Genomic DNA, 10,849 nt, shown 5'->3' on the forward strand with positions numbered 1-10,849 from the left:
GCCCTCGAACATCTGCCACTGATACGCCTCTCGCGAGTTGCCGTACTCCCCTCGGTGCTTGTCTGTCACCGTTGTTCTTGCTCCCACCTGGGGGCACAAGAGACTCAAGCCTTGACAGGTCATGCCGTGCAGATACAACGTACAGCGCCCACGATAATACAGCTTTCGTTGGTCGACACCAGTAGCGCAACGTTCTGGAGAGCTGTGGATCCCGGGCGACGCTATAGAATTCATCTCGACGCTACGGACGACTCTCACTTCCTCGACATCCGCCCTCAAGTGACTCCTTATTGTCCCTACACTTCGAGCGTTCTGGACTGATCATGATCGCTGTCGACACTCTTTATAGATCCAGTCCAGATCTATTAGTGGATTCGCGGTACAGCATCTTAGCATGATATCCGTCGGTCACCCTGGCTATGTATACCCACAGCAAGTGTCGATTGTCCCCTATATGACCGCCTTCCGGGCTCTTCGAGGAGGATATCCCAATTTGCCTTTTTTTTTCAACATGCACCCGACATTTGCTTGGGGAGCATTGAATCAGACTATCGCCCTGTGGACGGGCGTGATTCCCGCAATTCTCTCGCTTACGGGGGCTGTGGTCGTTCTCGCTACTGCTGTCGCGATATGGCTTAATCCCGCGACCAGGTCCAATTTGAGGAGACAGAGTCTACAGATGTTACTCTGCGTACAAGCAATGAGCCTTATATACAGCTCGGCTTACTTGTGAGTAACTTCTGTGTGAGCGACTCGCTAGTACTAAAACACCTTCGAGGGTCCAAACGTTCATCACCGGCCCGACGAAGTGGTGCGACGTCGTAACCATATTTACTCTTTTCGCTAGTAAGTCCCTAGCTCTGCACTGCAGCGCTTCCGCTCACGCAACCCGAAGGCAATTTCATTGAATTTGTGGTCATGCTTATCCCCGTTAATCTGCAACTGGTGCTTGTGCATCAAGTAAATACGGATGGCTTCCTACGGTATTACCTCCTAGCACCTTTGGGGGCGGCAATAATTACTGCGCTTCCAGGAGGTACGACCGTTTGCCTCACGCCCATCCCCATTTCTAATTGTCATTTTATTGAATGCAGCTGTTCAATCCGTCTGGGGTTGGGATCCCGAAACACGCATGTGTTGGATATATATCACCGAGCCGCACGTGCGCATCTCCTGGCTGGTAGGCGCCTGGTACACATGGCTCCTAATCTCGATGGTGGTTTCTACGGCGTCGGCAACGATCGTGCTCCTCTATCTAGTTTTCCACACCCGCAGCCGGAATCGTGAACTAGCCATTGGCGAAGGAAATAGCGGCATAACGAGCAATAACGGGGTGAATGTTAAACGAGTGGCAAGCAGGATAATGCTCTACCCACTTGTCCTCAGTAAGTAGCGCCGTAGATCGGCGAACTCAGCTAACGCATGACTTGCGCAGTTACCGCGAACTGTGTCTCTGCCATCGGCAACTTTACTATAATACGCGCGGGAGGAATCAAATCGGAAGGGACGTATGTGCTCTGTGTGATATCAGGTATCATGTACGGCCTGGTCCCCGGTGCGTATGCCCTCATCGCCCTGTTTGTCGAGTGCGTCTACCACTCTTCTTGGTCCCGGTCATCTCTCTGATATTTTTCTTACTCTCACCCACCAGTCCCTGCTTCTCTCGAGCACTGCGCGTCCTCTTAGCCCGGCGGACACCCGTGGAGAAGACGTCCACGGAAGGCAAGCCTCGCATACAGATTGAGATTACCACGCAGGTGGTCAGCAATATTATGGATGCTGTTCACCGGAAAGAGACGCGCTTGGAGGGTCGGCAGTCGACGGAGAAAGCGAAAGAAGAGCGTCGCGAGGAGCATCGAGTTGTTCAGATTGTGCCCATGGAACACATGGCCGAAAGACTGTCTAATGAGAGTGAAGGCTCGGAGACCCAGGATATGTACGCGGTGTTGGAGCTTGCTCGACTGTAGCTCTATATTGACTGTATTGGACTGACTACTCGTGGCCTGGAATGGGCTTATATACTTATGTAGGTGAAGGCGAAGACTGCGGACATTCGGCGGTTGATCAAGCCGATAAGGTGAAAAATCTGTTGGATGGGGACCCCGTATAACTTCAAAATCGCATTATATGCCAGTGCGTGGACACCCTAGCACGAGTCAATTGGACCATGAAGGTTGAGTTCGTACGTGCGTACAAGGATCCGGTCCGTATGATGGCGGCACAGGATCATTACCACATAAAGTTATTAAATTGAATAAGTTCCAAAAATGGACGTCGGCTCTGGACGGAGGCCGGTATTTTTCTGCGACAGAGATGCGGGATAATAAGGAAACAGTCGAGAAATAACTTGATGCATGACAGAGCCAAGTTTCGTGTCTTACCTAGCGAGTGGCCTGCCCCCCTCACGATCCGACAACTCATTTGGTCTCCTTGCTTCCAGAATCGTCGCATTGGAAATCACGGACACCGGCGAATCCCCTCGGCCTCCCTTCCGGTGAAATGTGCGTGGCCAGACGTTGCAGATAAAGAAGACGTGAAGACATTGTCCACAATACCAAGTTGTTGAATCTCGACTTATGTCCTCCCCCACTCTCCAACCAACCATTGCACTTGCAAAGCCAGGACTGGTCGCGCCGGTTCCGTAGTGCTTCCACTCCTCCTGCGACTTCTCACTCTCTCCCTTGCAACAAGTTCGTGGATTAGGTCTGTCAACTGAGTGTGGTTACAGACGATCAGAGCTATCGCAGAGATACACCGCACTTGGTTCTCAGGGTTCGCCACATGAAGACCGGTTGTTGCGACATTGCGTAAAATACACTTGCTACACAAACCATACTACGGCCGACAGACTCAATATATGTCTCAAGCAATCCTCATCAATGCACCAGCATCAACCCTCCCGACGCGATGTTCCACACCCGTACGCTCTGGTCTTCCGACCCCGAGACCACCTTCTTTCCATCACGGGCGAAGGCCACGCACAGGACGGCCTCTTTATGCCCTTGTACCCTGCCCACTACCAGCTCGTCGTTGGTGTCCCAGACGCAGACGCTCCCATCTGCGTATCCGGCTACGAGCTGGCCGCCGTCCCATGAGAAGGCTACGGTGGTGCACCCCCCGAACGCCCTCGCCCGGCGCGCGAACTCTTCTAATGTGGTCCGTTTCCCTGAATAAATATCTGCTGTTGCGAACATCTGCAACTCGCCCGACGATGACATCGCCTGCAGACCGCTGGGCGAGACAGCCATCGTGACCGAGCGCACGTTCCGCGAGGTGAAGGCTGGAGGAAGGGGGAAGTTTGGAATCCGTTTGCGCTCCGAGGGGCGCAGCTTTGCCGTGCCGACCAATGTGCGCCGTCTGGTATCCCAGATGTATACAACCTCGTCGCTCGAACCAGAGACTACGTTTACGCCCCCTTCTGTGAAGGCAAGAGATAGTATCGCTTTACCATGGCCGACCAAGGGACCTGATATGAGCTCGCCGTTAGTCATGTTGGTCACGTATATCACGTTATCCTGCCCGCCGGAGGCCAGCTGGGAGCCATCGGGGGAGATTGCGAGCGACAGGACGGCGGCCGAGTGCTTCGTGAATGTCAGAAACAGTTTCCCGGTCACCGCGCTCCAGATTCTGACGTTGGTGTCTTCTGAGCCTGAAGCGAGCCACTTTCCGTCTCTCGAGAAAGCTAGCGCCCTGATCGCGCCAGTGTGCTCAGTCATTGGATTATAGAACAGAAAGCCCGTATGCGCGTCCCAAACGTGGATGGCTCCCTCGGCGGACGCGGACGCCACGCGGCTGCCGTCGGACGAGAACGCGACGCATGTGACAGAGCCAGTGTGGCGGCAGGCCCTGGATTGGTCTCCTTCTTGCATCACCTCGTCCATCCCCATTCTTGCTCGAATGTACGCGATGTCTCGATTCGTCTGTGCCATTTCTAGGGACCGGGTGTATATCAGGCCTGGTTCGCTCTTGATGCTGCTGTCTTGTGTGAGAGCCTCGGCCGCACTGAGGGCGATTCTGAGGAGGTGATTGGTGGGGTGGTCCAGCTGATAAGAAATGAATACGGACTTTGGGAATACAACGTCTGAGAGGGACTCACGGCAACCGAGGCAAGAAGTTTGTCTAGCGATTTGATTGCGATGTATGCCTTCCCGAGGAGCAATGTGATGTGAAGCCAAGTGAGAACATACTTTTGGAAAAATTTATGGACTTTGCGCTGGATTTCCTCGTCGCGAACCCCTGCTTGTGAGGCATGATCCATCCAGTAGAGACATGCATAAGAGAGCGCCGAGGAGTCATCGACATCCGTATCCGGCAACGTACTCGATGGCCGCAGCTTCCGCATACGCTCCTTCAAATAAGTCAAGCAGTGCATTGCCAGGATCTTATGATACTTTTGTCCATCGATCCACCACCAACTCTGCGACCATTGTTTATCAAGCAAAAAGTTGTATAGGGACTCGTGGATGAAGAGAATTGGCTCTAGGCTGTCTTTGGAGCGGAATATGCACTGCAGCCTCCGTAGCAAGTCGTGAGTCTTCGGAGGGTCACGGAATAATAGTTCATCAATCGCTAGCCCTGTCAGACCCGGGGGCGAGCGTGCAATTGCCACAGCTCCTAATATCGTGGACAAGTCCTCTTTCATATCATCCTCACTGATTCCTTGCCCTTCCTGCCCACCAGGACAGACAGTCTCCTTCAGGGCACGTTCATATATCGGATCCAGCTCGCGGAGTACATCACCGCAGCTATCGTCCAAAATCTTCTTGTAACGTTCACGGGGGGATACGGCAAAATAGCGCCATGCCAGGAATGCCCACAGGAAGACGCCATCGGCGCGTTTGGTAAGTGCCTCTGAGATACGCTTGTTGTGGCAGAATGACACCACACTTGGCTCCTTGATTTTTTGCACCTTGCACTCGAAATAGGTCCGGACATCTGCTATGTTTTCTTCCGACTGGACGTCTAAGAAGAGATCCTTAACACGAGGGGAGTTGGCGGAGTCAAATGCGTAGGTGATGTCCGCTGCTCGACGGCTCACGACCATTAATCGAACAAATCCTAACCCTGGTCCGAGACCCTGGGAGAGAATATTAAGCAGTTCGGAACGAGTATCTCCGAAAGCACATTCGTCCAAAGCATCGATCACAATGAGGACAGGCCCTTCCTTCCCCAGCTCCTGTACTTTGCGCAGAGGTGCCTTGACAAGGATTTCGTATTGATCATGAACGCTGGACATGCGATAGTTCGGATTGGATTCGACTGCATGAATGATGGCGGTGCCCACTCGAGAGTCGAATAAGCCAAGTTCGATGGTGAGCGTATTGATGAACCATGTGGTGTCTTTCTTAATCGGGTGGATATTATCCCCGTATGCGAAGCTAACACTGGCCCCTAGGCGACCGCAAGAACGGACGGCTGAAGCGATTGTAGACACCAGCGCGGTCTTTCCAGAACCTAGAGGTCCTGTAAGCCATAGAACCTCGTCCTTGTCACTGTTGAACCATTTCAAAACATCATCGATGGCGTTCTGGCGTGTCCCAGGAAGACAAGGTGAATTCAGTGTCGGCTGATCTCGAGGACCAAAGAAAACCTGCAATTTTGGAAATAACCCTAAGCAATGGCGTATTGTGAGCAAAGATCAGCTTATATACTAGGAGAATGATTACCCTGCGACTCGAGGCTTGAATAAGCCTTCAATATATAAACGACCACCATCCTCTCTAAACGGCTTTCCAACGTCTCCCTGAGATCCAGGAACACACGGGTGAAATGATGTACTCGTTCATCCACCTCCGTATCGGTAAGCCTGGCTACACACCCGGAGCATTCAATACCGAAGGTGGTCAATAGCGATGAAAGGACCAACCGAAGAAACTTCCCGATATATATCCGTGGATAAAAATAGTGCATTCCGTCGTCTGCTTCACCATATCTGTAAGTATCCTGTCATACGACTTGACTATCTCATTGTGCCCAGGTGCTCGTGGAATCTCGGGGAGTATATCATCCAGATTGAGTGATTTGTAGGTTTTGATCATTTCATTGTACAAGGTCTTTACTTTCTTTGTCTTCTCCTTCTCTATCAGGAGAATCTGTCGAACAAAGTGAGACAAGGACCTGGGTAGACACACGATCTACAGCTTACATTGTAAGCAGCAGTAAGCAGGGACCATGCCGCGGAAGCGATAGGATGAATCTACGAAACAGCGAAGTCTGAGGATACCAGTATGGCATTTGTTACGGTGCTCACCTTTGCAATATCGGTAAGAATTTGGTGAATGGGAGCGATATTCTCCAGAATGACCTCTCCAGCCGAGGAGAAGCCCTCAACCGTGGCGCACAAGGCACTCGGATCAGGCACTGAGCTCTTTCTCAAAACACCTTCCGCGTCAGCATCAGGTCCGGGGTTCCTAGCGGTAGACTCCAGGTCAGCTGAAGGGCGTGAGCTTCTAGACGATGTGCCCGTATTTCTCCCGGAGTCCGTGCTATCTGAAGTAGCTGATGGAGCTAAGTTGTAGTAGAGAATCAAGTTTGCAGGCTTATTGAAGGATCCCGTGTCCATGATACGTTCGAGCGCTACCACGGTGTCTTAGCCCGAACAGTAGTCAGGAGAAGATAGCGGAGGGAAGACGTACAGGACTTATCGGGGTCAAGTTGGTCAACGGGGATCTCAGTCTGACAGACGCGCTCGTCCGGGCGGTACTTGTGATGGCGCAAGATGGATAAGGTCAAGCACGCAGATGGTTGTACGTCTCTTCTACACGAACATTAATGCAACGAAATCCATTATTTTGCGGACTCACAACTGCATTTCTGGCTTCCAAAGAGCATGTGGACCGTCAGTTTCGGACAATGGAGTCAGCTGGGTCGACTGTGATTGTCGGGAGGCCAGCTTCAGCTGTACACGCGCTGGACGAGGTCTGTGGTCACGCCCATAAGGTAGATCGTGAACTTGAATTTCTACGGCAACATCATTACAGATATCTGACGAAGAGAGAGGAAGCAGTTACCTGTAATAATGAGAGTACGTGAGCCTCGATTCATATTGCGGCGCAATGGTTGGGCCTGTCCTATTCTGGGTCGAAAGGGAAGGGGCGCTCGCGGTGGACGAAGAGGAGCAAACTCACAGCGCTCCGAGCTTTATGCTACGTTCGGCAGAGTCGACCATATGTGCGGCCCGTTGGGCACTAAAAAGAAGAAGTCAAGAGGTACGTTCGGTCCAGTGATGCTGCGGAGCTACCGGCACAGCTCCATAGTTGACATGATCATCCGGCATATAGCGAATACTATAGGCAGTCCAGCTGAGAAGGTCTAGAAACCCTCAAGCTATGTGGTGATTGAATTCAAGAGCGTCTATCACGACGTCAGGGAAGACGGCACTCAATTGGAAAGGACACCAATATATCAGTTACAAGGTTAGTACGGTGCTCTAAACCAATATCAATCAGACTCTCACAGAGATAAGAAATGAAGGGTACTGCTGATTGACGGAGTTAGTATATGACGTCGGACGTGGAATCATTCCCCCCCCCCTGTCTGCTGTTGACTCGAACGAAACAGTCGTTGTATTGCCCGGATGCTGCGCTGGTCACTTACCTTTGACTTACACCATCGAAACTCAGGGAAACCGTACCGAAAGAGTCGAATAACCCAAGTTGCACGGCAGAGCGCGCTTCAAGGGTCGCATGACTTCGGGCCCTCGCGGTGCTTGCCACTTCTTCTCCATCTCTGAAACTCCAAACATTTGTGTATAGGTCCAGTCGAATGTTCATATGCAATGCCACGGGCTAAATCCAGATTGATCTGCGCCCTATTAGTACTCACGTGGTCTACTGAGCAATAGTCGGCAACTTCAACGTACCGTGATGTTGCTTATTTATCGCTGAACAAAATCAATGATTATCGGAGAGAGCCGCTCTACCTTCCGCAACGGCGTGCTGCGGCTGTCGCTAGCTCCGTGTAGTCAGCGAACGCGCAGACTTGTGGGCTTTTTACCCCGAGAACACACCTCATTCTGGCATGATTCAAAGCTTCAAGAAGTCCTTGGATGCCTCGGTTCTCAGAACATTGAGTTCCAGGATCGCGTTATTTGATCGAAAGCGACAGAATAGTACCGTTGCCCATGGACAACCCGAGTACGAAGTGAATGGGCAGCAGATCACTTGTCTTAGTTGCTTGCCATGGGTCGACGTTGATTGACTGTCGGAAAATGCGATGACTCAAACAGCTGAATTGAAGCGGGATGACATGTGCATGGCCCTTCCCGCATTCGGGCACCGGCAGTTACTAAGTTAAGGTGCGTCAGAAAGACACAGGTAAAAGTGTAACAGGTGCAGTTGTGAGGCTCCTGACCGTTTGAAATCTAGGAATTGTGCTCGCGACAAGGTGCGTGAAGGAGGGGGATGACGAAATTTAAACGGTTGGGGCTTGAATTCGAACTACCTTACAGTCGGCATACAGAGTACGAGAGTAATAATGGCCAGTGTCATCCTGTGCCGCATCTATCGACTGCTACGGGACGGACTATGTATTGACCACGACCGTTTGACTCAAGGCACGTGAAATAATAGTTTCTGATACTTACTGACTCGGAGAAGACCAAGCTGGGACGCGTCCAGTCCATTTGGCTATATTGTGCATCTGGCGGTGCGGCCCTGCCAGTGTTCCCGACTGCAAGGAGTGTGCAAAGACGCTCGACACCTCCGACGGGCCTCATCTGATCTCTGACCTTGAATTGGGCGAGCCCACTCAGCCCAGGGACCAGTTTTCCGCTGTGCTCTTTGGTTAAAGGGCATATAGCGACTATGCTCAGGGCGGCGGTGCCGCATCTCTCGCAGCACGATGAATTCAACATCCAATTGTCTGCTAACCTCTATGTCCTCTGTCTGGACGCCGCGGTGAGCGCGTTAAGTTGTCTGCGATAACTCCAACTTACCTTCTGTTCAGTTAGCTGGGAAAGTAAGTAGCTTGTTTATAGAAAATCCCCTACGTAGTGCCCCTCTGACGTTCCTCTAGTCCTTCTAGCCCACATGGCGCTGCGGCCGTGTGGCCTTGAGGTCCGTATTGAGGATACGTCAGGCAATCAGCCTTCCGCATCCTCCGTATCCAGATCCGCTGTTATCATGTCATTCGGAACCTTCGCTATCTCACGGACCTCTTGATAAATGTTCTTTCACGCACGCCTAATGTAAACACTCATTTCCACGGGTTGGTTCCATTATGATGTCGGGTAAGCCTTGTTTTCCATGAACCACTCTTATACTCTTGCTGACACAGCACGACCAATTTGGGCAAGCTACATGATTGTTCGAGCAGCATATCACGTCAGCACTGTACTGTTGTGAGTCATGAAAGCATCTCGCAAACATTAGCATGGCGTCAATTACGATTGTACTTCCATGCCTGCCTCCCCTCGTGTCATCGACAGGCGGTGCTGATATGCTCACCCTATCTCACAGATCATGAGTATTAACCAAACATCCTTGTAACGGGCACGACGGTTGCGAGGACCGCGCCCGAACACCTAGGACCAGAACGCGCGGCGAACGAGGCGCAGACGGACGAGGTGTCGATTACTGGCATTGGCAAGACAAAGCCTACAAACTACAGCGACGCGACTATCTAGACTACGTTACATAAGCATGGAATGGACTTGACCATTACAATCCTTTTGCACGAGCACAGGAGCCCCGTAGAACGCGATTGCTGAGAGCTGAATGCAATGGCTTATCATGAAAGCAACGAGATAGCTTGGGGAGCTGGAATTTATTTCGCGCTGCTGTACCATGGGACATCCTGACAACGACTCGCTGATGACTCTCACTTGCCCAATGCTCCTGATAAGTGGTGCCAACGTACAGGTTATTCTACTATCAGTAGTGTCGGCCGTGGCGTTGGCGGCGTGGTTACGAGTCCTGAGGTACGAAGGACGAGTCCTTACGCGCAAAATATGCCTGCGTGCCGAACGATGTACCCCGTGAGATCTGTTTGTGCCGAGACGTCGTGGGAGTTATGTTTTGTATTGCAGACTACATTTTCGAACCTCCGATTGGAAGTCCGGTTGTATGTGAGACTACAAAACCACTTTTGGCGCATTTTTGTAGTCTCCGAGACCATTGTTTGCTCATTTGCGGGCTCAATTCTTCGTCTTATCTCCCTTTTATTTTTTCTAGTCCTGGGTGTATGCTATACGGGTCTACAACAATATTTTGGTGAATTTATCGATTGTGTGTCTTGTCCTAGTCCGCATGGCGGTTTTACTTTTATTGCTTATCGTGGGAATTGACTATTGTAGTGGCTTGTAGTCAGTGGCTGAGGTGCGGGCCGCGTCGGTTTGGATTCCTGCTCCTGCCTTCTATGACATAGGCTCTCTGCAGGTTCACCCGATCTGCAGAGCCATTACATCATTGGTATCTGGAATTGATTGCAGGCTGTAGAAGGGCCAGAAAAATTGTGAAAAATGCGGGAAATCCATAATATATTCAGAGCTCTATAGCAAGTCAAGGAATATACAAGATGATCCTGAGAGGTCTAGTGAAATTCAAATAATACTTCAAGAAAGATAGGAATATTTGTGTCAGCTCTATGATATACAGTGTAAAATAGGGAGTATCTTATGCCCAACTCAGGACTCGTAACCAGCCATGCACAGCATTGGCCCACTCCCCCCAATAGATTCGCACCATAAGCTGAAGGTTTTATTGCTTTCTATCAGTGGTTCAATGATACAGAGTCTCTAACTCGCTTCCGTGAGTACTTGCTCAGCAGACGTTGGCTGGCGCTGTCACGGTATCCCTCCCTCTCGCTTCCTTAGCCTCCCATTCTGGTCATAAGTCCGACCTATTCCTGG

At 51.2% G+C, this 10,849-nt stretch overlaps 3 protein-coding genes across 3 annotated transcripts; 1 reads left to right on the plus strand and 2 right to left on the minus strand.

Annotated features, from left to right (window-relative positions):
• Positions 1-511: 511 nt before the first annotated feature.
• On the plus strand, positions 512-1,967 carry GLOTRDRAFT_128046 (uncharacterized protein; the record flags this gene model as incomplete). Its single annotated transcript, XM_007866680.1, has 6 exons — positions 512-729; positions 779-846; positions 896-1,036; positions 1,095-1,385; positions 1,436-1,586; positions 1,652-1,967. 6 exons carry the CDS (start codon positions 512-514, stop codon positions 1,965-1,967), a joined length of 1,185 nt encoding a protein of 394 aa, XP_007864871.1.
• A 909-nt stretch (positions 1,968-2,876) lies between these two features.
• Positions 2,877-3,869, minus strand: GLOTRDRAFT_40130 (WD40 repeat-like protein; the record flags this gene model as incomplete). Its single annotated transcript, XM_007866627.1, has 2 exons — positions 2,877-3,143; positions 3,345-3,869. The coding sequence occupies 2 exons, from the start codon at positions 3,867-3,869 to the stop codon at positions 2,877-2,879; spliced, it is 792 nt and encodes a 263-aa protein (XP_007864818.1).
• A 1,292-nt stretch (positions 3,870-5,161) lies between these two features.
• Positions 5,162-5,807, minus strand: GLOTRDRAFT_59180 (uncharacterized protein; the record flags this gene model as incomplete). Its single annotated transcript, XM_007866681.1, has 2 exons — positions 5,667-5,807; positions 5,162-5,610 (listed from the first exon to the last, which is right to left on the minus strand). Coding segments are annotated over exons 1-2 (498 nt in total), but the record flags the coding sequence as incomplete, so codon positions are not given.
• Positions 5,808-10,849: the final 5,042 nt, after the last annotated feature.

Source organism: Gloeophyllum trabeum (assembly GCF_000344685.1).
Source record: "Gloeophyllum trabeum ATCC 11539 unplaced genomic scaffold GLOTRscaffold_00005, whole genome shotgun sequence".
NCBI classification, from domain to species: Eukaryota; Fungi; Basidiomycota; class Agaricomycetes; order Gloeophyllales; family Gloeophyllaceae; genus Gloeophyllum; species Gloeophyllum trabeum.